This window comes from Acipenser ruthenus, chromosome 6 (genome assembly GCF_902713425.1).
Source record: "Acipenser ruthenus chromosome 6, fAciRut3.2 maternal haplotype, whole genome shotgun sequence".
Lineage (NCBI taxonomy): Eukaryota > Metazoa > Chordata > Actinopteri > Acipenseriformes > Acipenseridae > Acipenser > Acipenser ruthenus.
Window position 1 is genome coordinate 39,766,454 of NC_081194.1, and position 12,730 is coordinate 39,779,183.

General features: G+C 36.3%; 1 protein-coding gene across 1 annotated transcript in view; it reads right to left on the bottom strand.

Moving 5' to 3' along the window:
- Window positions 1–9,600, bottom strand: part of galnt2 (UDP-N-acetyl-alpha-D-galactosamine:polypeptide N-acetylgalactosaminyltransferase 2) — a 140,142-nt gene extending 130,542 nt beyond the window's left edge. Inside the window, exon 1 of the mRNA XM_034921702.2 lies at window positions 9,280–9,600. Coding sequence (XP_034777593.2) covers window positions 9,280–9,375 — 96 coding nt within the window. The 5' untranslated portion in view covers window positions 9,376–9,600. The remainder of the gene's footprint in view (window positions 1–9,279) is intronic.
- Window positions 9,601–12,730: the final 3,130 nt, after the last annotated feature.

The following is a 12,730-nucleotide window of genomic DNA, read 5'->3' on the forward strand; positions in this document are numbered from 1 at the left end:
AGATCGTAGGGTGCCTACATAAAGTTTTGAGTCTGTTGCATCTTATTATTATTTATTATTATTTATTTCTTTACCAGCCACATCAATCCCAGATATAATAGATTATTATCAGGAGTTTGATGATGATTTAATTGCGCAGCAGCTTCCTTAGTTAGATGATGAGCTGATATCTCTTTAGCCAAAAAAACAGGCACGGCAATTTTTAACTCAACTCACGCAATACACCTACGTTTTGTGAGGTGCAGCTTCAGCAAGTTGACAGGCTCATACTCTGCGTTGTAGTTCCCACTGTGGAGAACTGGAAAACAGGGACCCGGGAATATTTTGGATCTGAGCAGACTGAAGGACGGACTGAACACTATACTCCGTTGCTCCCCTTTTACATGACCGCCTGTGTACAGTTGCGTGTTTTGCTGAAATCCATTTCAGGATTTCTTGCGAACTGCTTCCTAAGCATAAGCAACTGTGTTCAGTGTTGCCAGATTGGGCTTGTATATTTTTGTATACCTAACCCTTAGTGTTTACATCACTGTTGCTAAACATTGTAACAATAACACGCATCATTATCTGTGGATATGACGTATATTCCATTATGGGTAGTGTTACTTTGGACTACAAACGTAGCACTTTCTAAAAGGCAGTCTGGTAACAGGCGTTGTTGCAAATGAGAATTTGTTCTCAAGCAAGGGTTTTACTTGATTAAAGAAAAGGAATGATTGATTTTCTATTTCAGGTGAATGTTTAGTAAGCACATAAAACACAAAAAGTTACAATTGCTAATACTGTAGTTGCTATTTGTTACAATGGGGAACAACCGTGATGTCACAACATACGCTCCTGATTGTGCAGGTTTTGGGCGGGTTTTCAGGAAGTGGGTGGGTTTTTATAAAAGTAGTTGGCAACCCTGACTGTTTGAAAAATGTTAGCGGCTGCTGACAGAAGTTTAATAGATTCTTGTTTGCTTTCTATTTGACTGTAGGCCTACTGTAGTTACAATAAGGATCTACTGGTTGCTTGTTAATGGTAGTTCTGATGTTGTGTACCGATATTTTTTCCAAATTTCCATAGCTAGATATTTAAATCTCGCTACTACTAGCTAATCGTGTTAAATATGTTTATTGTGGAAGCCCTGGAAGCATCCGTAACAAGCTGCTTCCAGGACATTGATACGATACGGCCCTGCTTTATCAAAAGCAGTGTGAAATCACTTAGCTGACCCGCATGACACCGGGTCCTGACCAAGTCATTATTTTATTACTATAACATCTCAAAAAAGCTCTGCAAATGTCTGCGATAGTCACTGTGCGCTGATACAGTAACATCCAGCTTGTTTCCTTATGACCGCCCATATGGGATGCCAATGGCAAGTATGACTAGTCATGAGATACGCCTTTTATTTTATTTTTTATTTAAATCGGCTTGTCTCGGCTCCTGTCGCTCCCACTCGGCCATTGAATGGTTTTCTTGGATTTTTCCAGAGAAAAAATGACTAGAAACCCGTTTTTTGCATTTTTTTGATAATGTCGGACAGGGTCCGACAATGGACCACAAAAGGGTTAAGACTGTACTTTATTGAGCCCCCCCCCAACATTTTCAATAGGACACCCCAAAATGTCCTCTGGGACCTTCAGTTTTTTTAATTGAGTCCTGGACCCTCAATGGAGAACCCTGATGTGGTACAAAAGTTGACACAGACATTTTGGAACCAAAGCAGCATAAGAAGTTGACACAGACATTTTGCAACCAAAGCAGCATGTCAAATCAACACACATTATTTTAGATGATAAATATGTGTTTCAAACCCAAGGTTAGAAAACCTAAAGCAGAGTTTTCCATAGTAAAGGCATGGTAAAATCAAAGGTAAGCATTGAAAAGACCAGCAAGGTATAATAGCATAGTAATAAACATGGAAAAGCAGGGTAAACTATGGTAAATGCACAGTAACCATGGGAAAACTGCAACTATACCATTAAAAAATACAGTGGTAAACTTTTATAATGGTACAAATGTTCATAGAACAAGTTCAATAGCTGTGTCTGCAATCAGCATTAAACCGGATTTTAAATCCCAAAGCCATTTAGCAGCAATGGCTTAGAGAGCGGATCTGTAGGTAAGGTAATCATCTCTGGGTCAAAGGTCTCATTGTCTTGTTTTGCTTGGGGATAATAGGCTTAAGTGACTTTGTTTATCATAAACCAAACACATGCATGTGGGCTTAACACTTATATAAATGTAGTATGGTTTAACATGATAAAAGTAATCAAATGAAAATTCAGACAAGTATGGTAATGCATTGAAAATCTACAGTAATAGCTAACTTATAAATATATATTAAAAGAGTTACCATATTTACATGTTTTATTCATGCTATTTGAATACTGATTTAAAAATCTTGCTGTTATTATAGAAAGACAATTATAAATGTTGATGAATGCTTGATTTTACTTATCATTTACATGTCACATTGAAGCGGAAGTATTACCTGAATATTATTCATTGCTAAACTTAATGTGCTGATTATTTTGATACGAATTAACTCTTACTTTTGTACCATATTACTGAACTAACTTTGATAAAATGTATAGTCTATATAACTGCAGTGGTGTGCAATTTTGGGGGGAAAAAAAAAGATTGTCCAAGGGACAAAATGCTAGAAATATCTACTTGCCCCCCCCGCCCCCCATTGCACAAAGCACAAACAAAAAAGTAGAATATAACATGTAGGATTTTGGATTTATTTAACAGTGAACACAATCAATCAATTAGTGATTAACAGGGGCAGATCTAGCCTTATAGCTTGACTGATTCACTAAATTCTTCAAGATACACAAAAGCTTCCCTGTGACCCGACCTCACCTCAACAAATGTATAACATACTTTAAGGAAATGTTCCTTTCAATGCAATTTGCTAGTAAATTTAAGTAACATACTAAGAGTACAACTACAATAAGCAATACTTGGAGTTATTCAAACATAAAAATAGGCTTTTGCTAGGTTTTCCCCCACTATTTTTTTCTCTATAAGCTGAATTCAACTCCCGATGTACAGGTGTTTTAGTTTGTTGCATCACAGATACAAAATCATTGACAACTATTACTGCTGCTTAATGGAATTCTGATTTTTTTTGGCGTTCTTTCAGTTTTGTAGCCGCTGAATCCCAGATTTTTAAAAAGGATGTAGAACCTGTCAAGTTTCTCTGCATTGTTTACTGTTTTTCTACCAAAATGCATGCAATAATAATAAAATATTATACAGATAATCTCATAAATAAGCATTTCATTTCTATCATTATAAACATTTGTCATTCTTCACGTTGTCCCTCACACAAATCTTGTTGTCCGGGGCATCGGGCGATATGAATTGCACACCCCTGAACTGTATTTTGGTGTTAGTGTTCGATTATGTTTCATTTTCCAGATCTTGAGCTTGGTTGGAAATAATTAATAATTAAGAGTACTAATTAATTAAAACCATTACACATATCAGCTAGTTACTCTTGATTGGGTATTGTAAATGTATTTACTTGTTAATTCTTTCCACACACTGACAATGAAGAAAAAGGTGCTAGCCAATCAGGAGAAACTGACACGACACTAACAGAAATGTGCCTTTGCTGTGATTTTGATGAACAAAAAGCTGTTCTTTATTGCCATTGCACAGTTTGTTAATAAAGTAGAGAAATATTTACATTCAATCTTAGCATATGTGACTGCAGTGTTTTGTTATATTCACTAACATTAATTATTTGTACACTTCCAGTCTTTCCAATAAAAAGAACTGAACTGTGCATCGGTTTGTTATTTTTGAAAGATGCTGTCTGAGCTCCAGTCGAGCTGACAGGCTCTGATCGACTGAATCGGCAGTTGCGGGTACAGGATTGGTTGCTTTTGTTAGTGCAAAGTATTGATTGGCTGGTTTTGGTGGATAGTCAAAAATACATTTGAACCAATTGTGCCTTTGTTTAGTATTTGCTGTCCAATAGATGTGAACTGAGCTTTCAATACAAGTCAAAATGAAAAAGCCAGTATTTCCACGGGTTGGTTTTCAAATTTGATTCACAGGTGATGCGGTGATTTTACAGTGTGATCTACTGTCTATTAACCCTTTGCGGTCCTATGTCGGACCTGGTCCGATATTGCAGTCTTCCCTTTCCGGTCCAATGTCAGACCCTGTCCGCCATCAAAAAGACGCAAAACAGGTCTCTAGTCGTTTTTTCTCCAGAAAAAGCCAAGAAAACCATTCAATGGCCGAGTGAGATGAAAAAAAGGGCGTATCTAATGAATACTGATAGACCCGACACCACATAGATAACACGGACATAAACAAACAAGATAGCTGCTTCTGCATCCAGCGCTCAAAGAACATCACAGACATTTGCAGAGCTTTTTTTAGATGTTATAGTAATAAAATAATGACTTGGATCGCATTATTGAGGAGTTTGGTGATAAAACGAGTGATCAAGAGATGATTTATCGGTATGTACTATTATTAAGAGGCATTTGAAAAATATAGCGAACAAGGGGTGGGGCGGGGCTGGAGATGCAGTACTGAGTGTCCTGTTGATATGCAGTGCCTTTTGAACCTTTTTTACTGTGAAAAAAAAATACTTTTAAACAGCGCGTCTAAAATAGACTGCGCATGTGAAAATAAATTGGACCGACGCGCCTGACACACGCTGAATAAATGGACCGCTAAGGGTTAATGTCCACTAGAGCTGAAAGCTGATTGGTTGATGATACTGAATTGCTCTCTAATAATACATTTCCCGCTGTTTTACACTTAACTTTTTCCTCATAAGAAATCCAAAAGTGTTAATCCAACATGTGTCCAAAAGCAAGCAGTAACCTTTTTCTTTGTATGACAGTGAGTGACCGTGAGTGACCGTGAGTGACCGTGGCACAGGCAATTCACCCTTGAAAAATGTGACCATGATCCTTGAAAAGTGTCTCCATTAATAAAACACAAATACCAAAATAAAATGCTGACTATAATCACTTTGGTTGGGGCACAGAGATCAATTCCCCTCCTCATCTACTTTGTATGTAATGTTGTTATCTTGGCCACCGTTAAAAAACACCTAATGTTTCTTTGATCTTGGTACCTGTAGATCAGGGTGGGGTTTTAATGTTAATGCAGCTCTACTGACATTAAGATGCAACTTACACTGATTCAAGTGTTTAAACAAAAGAAGTAAGTAATGACTCGCCCTTTTGTGGGACCTGAGTTAACAGTTTTTTTTCCATTCTAATCAAAGAGTAAAACGAGGACAGACAAACTGTTCTTGGATCATCTGACTACTGTAGGAACAGCAACATCACAGGAGACAGCATGATCTTGATACATTATGATGCTCAGAAGCCAAATCCCCTTTCTCTTTTTCTTGGCAAATGCTTTTGTTGAAACATGATTTAAAATGATAAAAGTTATTTCTCTAGGTAGACCCAACGTGGGTTGGGGGGAATTGTCAAATGTCATGAAATGAGTACCCCATCAGAAACATCTTATTTTGTTCATATGTTATTTATGAATTGATTTGCAAGATATTTATTTTTTAATGCAGTCACTATAAATTATAGTAACCAATACTTTTTCTTATTTCAAGCAGTTGTTCAATTGTAAGCATTCCATTTTAACAGTGTTTGTCAAATATATTTGTCCCATCATAATTTCAGTGTCCTTCAGTAAATTAGCAGGAATACAAGTAGGACTCTGGACTATGCCATTGAGCCACAACTGAAACTACAGCCTTTGTGAACAAGGTCATTAAAATGTTCACATTTTTAAGAACAAAATACAGAACATGTAACAGAGACAACGTACAGTCAGTGGCTTCTCGGATGCATACATGTGTCTGCAGGAAAGAACCAGACACTCTGCCTGAGACAGCTGAGGATCCTGACCGGCAGGTGGATGTGTTCTGGCAGAGCGTCTCGCTTAAAAGGGAGCTGCTGACAATTCCAGGGCTGATGAGACAGGATTGACTGTCTATGACCGACATTTGTTTTTAGACAATGCACGTTACTGTGATTAATATAACTATGTGGCCACCACGTGTGCATGTTTCTAGAAATGATGCAGAGCTATGTACATTATTTAATCAAAGAAACTACAAAATGATATTGCAAAAGTCCACCAAAACCATAATAGTAGTACAGTATTTCATGTTAGATTTTGAAAAATATATGGAAAACTACAAAGCGGTATGCAATTCAATATGTTAACGTAACATTATTCAGCAGGTTTTATTCGACTTTATGAAGCAAAATTAGATTATTGGTAAATTCTATAGGGTTGTGCAAAACATTTGGCCATAGCTGTGCAGTAAAAAGAAAATAATCTGCATGCTTTGTAAAAACTAAAAGTTGAAAATAACAATAATTCGATTTACTGACACAGTAGTATTCTTCATTTTTTAAAATAGATGCAAACACTCCCACATGAAACTGTATATGCCTAAATACTTGCAGTCTGCTCTCAAATGCTTATGGGTAATTCCATACAAGTGTAATATTTGTGAGACTAATGGCAATATCTAATGATAGAGTACATTGCTTAAAACTTATGATGTGGTTTTAGTTCTGTTTCCCTATTCGAAATTCAGTTAGGGATGTTAGCATCTGTTTAATTTCCTAAACATTTACACTTCAGGACTAAACACATTTAAAATGTTTCAAACTTCAAATGTTCAAAAAAGCTAGCATAAGAAGCCCTCCATTAAAGTGATGTTACTTTTTATGCCACAACATGAATGTGTACGAGACAACAGGCCATATTTTCAAAGCGTTCACTTCAGTCTTTAATTAACCCTATATTTTTGAAAGAGTTAAAACACCTGTTAAATTCACAAAACCAGAAGCAAACAACCAAGTTATATTTCAAGCTCTCAAACACCTTAAAGTTGGTTGGTTTTTCATTTTGTAACATTAACCAGATTTTTTCTTCTTTTTAAAAAACAGGAGTTAAAGAATAGAGGAAACGTTAACAATGCACACACCAACTGTATTTCACTATTTCACATGCATATGTTTGACAGTGGCAATGCAATTCAGATCTGCCGTGAAATAAATCTCAACTAACTGTCAGTCATGTCCTGACTCCAGAAAGTCACGTAAGCTATGCCCTTTAAAAAAAAAAAAAAACTCTTAAGTAAGATAACAGTCCAAGATTAAATCAACAAGGTCTGTGAAACTTGCTGTTTAAGAAATGTCAACAGAAGTAGTCTCTGGGTAAGAGAACACCCCTCGGGAAGCAAGCAAAGTGTTCTCTAAGACAGAGTTGAACCAAATACAATATGCCAAGGCCAATCACGATATGAATCAATAATTAGAAATGTATTTATTTCTTATATCATGAAGTACGTTCATCAACATATGAAATTAACAGAATAAGTAAGAGAAAAGCAATAGGCAAGCACATGTTAATAAACTAACTGACAGACTAAATTAACAAAGCATCCCTACATATGGTAGAAATGCAGCAGCGGCTCTGACAGTAATTATGGCTATTAACACACCACCTCTACACATGTTAAATGCAGCAGCAGCTCTAGATTACTCTGGCAATGACAAGTCAGTTTTGAAAAGACTGAATAAACCATTTGAATTGGAGTTTGAATTATCAGGTTACAAAACAGTACTGTATCATTTTTGAATCTGTCATTTTTTTGCTGGTTCCTTGAAATTCGTATTTATGACAGCTGACCATATTTGATAATGTCTGGTGTACATACTGTTTTGTAACACTGTTTAATGTTTATGACTGTCACTTTTCTATTTAACTAGACAACTATTCAGTGCTACCCCTGCAAGCAGCAAGTACCCAGTGTTAAAGGCACAGTGAACCACACAGGTTTAAAAATAGAACATATTTAAGAACATTTTTACCTTAAAAGTCCATGTTGAGACATTAGATTTATAGGTGTTTCTTCTTGTCAGTATACAAAGGCATCACACATGTCAATAAAGGAAAATGGAGATCATAGCATTCATACCCCCCTGCTACAACAAGTAGTAGAATGAGGAGGAGGAACAGCCAAAAAGCTTTATGAAGCTAAAACAAAGGTCATCCAAACAAACTGGATAGTCAACTAAAAAGCCAACTAGCATCCAGTAAGGTGTTAGGATGTCAATCTTTGCTTGTTTCACTTCTTAGCTCCTACAATTTTACCTCAGAGTTTATGCTTAAGTTCATAAAGTTACAGCCTCAAAACTTCCACAACCCCACACCAAATATATAGATCACTGTTAAGATCCTTAAAACAGCACCCCACTATGTTATAATGTAGTAAAGGGAGTACAGGAATTATTTTTTTAAAAAATTATTATTTCAACTGACAAATGCAAGTCTCAAAACAACAGAGCTGAAAAAAAGTTTTATCCAGGCAATGAGCGACTTTGTTACCTATACCGAGAATGTTTGGGAGATCATGACCATTCCTATTATGAATAAAGTGCAGTGCAACTCAAGCAGAGAAATATGTAGGTATGTATACAGAAAAGAGAAGCCCAGAGTTAACAGTGGTTGAGATTGCATCTGCCTTGCTAGCAATTTATCATGCTTAAACTATCCATAATGTAGCGTCCCATGTGGATTCATTTCTACACCAATAAAGTTGCAGATTTACAATCACAAATTACAATAGTAAAAATAAGAAAAATAAGCAACTAAGTAAACATCATCCTATTTACAATATGGGGGCAAATGTTCATGGAAAATAAACAGTGGCCAGCAACTGAACAACAGTGTACATAGTTGAAATAGTTTAATGTAGTATGTATCTCTTTATATACAAATAACAATATATGGTACCGTTTTCAATATTCATCATAACTAAGTTACGTGCCGGGTTTGTCTAAATCTGCAAACCGGCTACGAAATATACAGAGGACACAAGGCATATTCCTATTGTATAACCTACCATCATTTGAAATCGGTGTATAACTTTCAACTAATACATACAAATGCTAAATGTAAGTGTTTTTTAAGTACATAAAATGCTTTTCAATTATACGTTTAAAAAAGTACCCCAACCCCCTCTACCGTTTTGTTTTTCAAGCTGTGGTACGTGTCTGCCTGACCAAACTGCTCTACACTACAGGTAGTGGTATCTTATTTGACTAACTACAGTAATACTTAAGAAAAAAACAATCATTCACGATTAATAATACAGTACAAAGATTTGGTTCGTTAAAAACTAGACGTACATTCCCATTTCTGACAGCTGTGACCTGGATTTCCATTGAATGCATTATCTTTACTAAAATTAAAGAAATATCTTACCTTTCTGTTCATCGCTGTTCCCGAATAAAAGTAATATGCGATGCCGAGGACCCATAGAACGGCAAAACACAATAATATCCTTGATTTCCTTCGCATTGCTGTGGTGTAGACGCGTATTGACAGATTTTCTAGCTTTGATAGGAGCACTGCTGTCGCTCTGCGTTCAGCTGTATTCCAGTGTAAGCAGAAATAGGGCAGTGTGGAGAGGTCCACAGCAGGAAACAGCCAGCATCACCGGGTTAAAGGGGAAAGGGCAAGCAGCTCGATAATCTAATCACACGTTGCAGACACCGAGGAGAAAGGGGCTGGGTGTGTAGCAGTTGGCAACCTCAGGAATTGGAGACTCGTAACTGTAGCTGCTGTTGTCAGTGTTAATTGTGACGCGCTATGGATGAATACATTTTAGCGAGAGCCAAGGATCCAACATACATTGATGCAGTGGCATCAGTGATGTAATTTATGTAGCCTAAATAAACTTAATTTAATGTAGTGTTTATATTTTAATATTAGATTACATTGTAACATTAAATGCATGATGCCGCACGTTCTGTTTATTGTGTTTCATCTCATTAGGCTGGTTGTGTTTATTTATTTTTTTAAATAAATTTTAATTCTAAAAAAACCGCTTTAATCTGTGAGGTGCTTGTACTGTTGACACTAACGCACTAACGAGACATAAACACACGAACCCGCTTTGGATATGTGTCAATTGACTGCATATATTACTTATTCTGTGTGATATATACACACTATTTTTTTTTTTTAACCAAACGTCTCAGGTTGTACAGGTTGTATGTAAGATAACCATAATTATAGTGAAGTGAACACAATGTAACTTCTGCCCCCTAAAACACCACATTCTCTTCATTTAATTCAGGGGTTCACAACCTTTTGAATCTCGCCCCACCTTAGCAATTTTGTTTAACAACTGTAGAAAATCTACTGGCAGCAGTGGAAATCTTTTGGTTATGGCAAGAATGTCTTTTGTGTAGCTACTGGCAGCAGTGAAAATCATCTGCCAAAATAAAAAAAAGAATGCAGATAAGCGCCCATTTCAATCTGGTACTTTATGCTGTTTTCAGTCTTTTACATCTTTTTAAATTGAATTTATCATGTTTTCCAGTCTTTTACGTTGTTAATGTAACTTATCATATTTTTCCACCATTAAGAAAATAGTATACAGATATTTATCATATGCAGTGGATCTTGTACATTTGTTTACTTGTGCAACTTTGCGGTGGACATCTCATTTTGTCTTGTTGCACCTGTACCCAAATCTGATAGTGTGCCACTTTCAACATGACACCATATCGCTTTCTGACATTACATGGGTCAAATTTTGATACATGTACTACATTCTGATGATGTACCACTTTCTTAAAAAACAACAAAACATTTGGAAGTTTATAAAATTCACATTTGTACTTACTTGTAAAATGTTATTTTGAAATGTTTTATTATTGACCGCTTACCCCGCCCCCTAGCAAGTTTAACACGATCCAGGACTGCTGATTTAATGACTCACCACTCATTCTCCCTCAGAGAAACCCTGTTACTTCTTTTTATGTATTCACTATGATCAGCTCAGAATCATATGCATTCAATGAAAACCTTGCTGGATACTGAACATTATTAAGCATCCCTGTGGGGTTTACAATATAACATAATTTTGTAAGTAAAAACTAAAAAATGTAGGCTATGTCCCCCACTTATTATCATCTTCCCAAACATAAAAGGAGAGAATCCTGATTAATCCTTACAGGTCTTTTCTAAAGATATCATTTGGGATAACTGGAAATGATCCCCAGATAGTGTTGTATTAATTAGTTTCCAGATTATTTAACTACTTAAGGCCATTTTCAAGTTCACTGCAATTGGTCCCATACACAACTGAATTTGCTTAAATAATTCTAAATAAATCATCACCAAAGTTAATAGTTTATATGTATATGTATAAAAAGTACATTTTGGACCAGTATCTAGAACTCATTAAAATGTGAATCTTGATATATATATATATGTTTTTTTTTTTTTTTTTTGCTTTCACTAAGTTAAAATCAGGGGTTGGTACATGGAAAGAATGGCAGTTAAAAGGTTGGAGTTAGATTCCTCACCGTTTCATCTACATAAATTACATGCCTTTTCCTTCCATGAAGACTGGCACAAATTCTCCATGGAAATACATCAGTTTAAATGTTAAGGCTGCTGCCAATTATTTATGAAGGACATTTGGTAATGATAAAACTATATCTGAAGCTATCATTGCAGTTTCATACCATCGTACTCTGTCTTGGTTAAAGTTCAAGTATATTGGTTACTGCACAGGATGTCTACTAGAAATGCCAAGTAACAAACACAAAAGCAAACACAAAATGCTCAGAAGGAAAATATAGAAACGGTTGTTCAGTTTTCTGAGAACTTGAGAATCTCCTTTTCTTCACATTTGAAGTCTTGTTTTAAATGTTTCTCTTTAAACAACTTTAGAAACAAGAGGTGAAACAAACGTAACACATTTTAGACCTGATATGTTTCATAAGCAAAAGCTATAAAAGAAAAATACATTTGGGCTATAAACAACAAAGGAGAAATTGTCAAAAATCTTTTTTTTTGGGGGGGGGGGGGGGGGGGGGGTATATTCCACAATGTGCAGAAAACTGCACGTACACATCTATATGCATACATATACATATTTTATATATATAATATACTTCCTCCACCCTTAAAGGACCACCCGCTCGCGAGACCCATCTTTTTTTTTATCTTCGCCCACTTCTACAGGCGGGCTTGAGGGTGGATCGGTCCTTCCGGCGCTTCCATGCCGGACCGAGAACCGTCAAGGAGGAACCCAGACGGCTTGACCAGGGCCACCTCAGTGCAGGCCGTTGACCGGAAGCAAGAAATAGTAAGCAGAGGTGTGCGACTGTGGACCGGCGCAGCGATGTCCGCAGCCTCGGGGGAACCCAGTGGGTGGAAGGGGGAACACATGCGACATCTGACTCCCACGACGTGAAGTCTGCAGCTTCAGGGGGAGCGGAGTAAGGGACCAGGCAAACTGTGCCTAGCAGTGCCTAGCAGTTAAATAAATTAACAAACAGTAATTAAACGCATTTATACATGTTTTTGGCAGGGAGGATTTTAACCCCCTCTAATTTAAATTAGTTTTATTACTGATGCTATTATTATTATTATTATTATTATTATTATTATTATTATTATTATTATTATTATTATTATTAGTAGTAGTAGTAGTAGTAGTAGTAGTAGTAGTAGTAGTAGTAGTAGTAGTAGTAGTAGTATCCTTGACTGTAAATAACATTGTTTAAAATGTATTTATTTAATTAACCATGAAATTTACCCATTGAGGTCGTGACCAAAATGTACTAGGGGCAATAATTTAGAAATTGCAAATACAACCAACACAATAAAACGTGCGGTTCAAGCTTGATCAGCA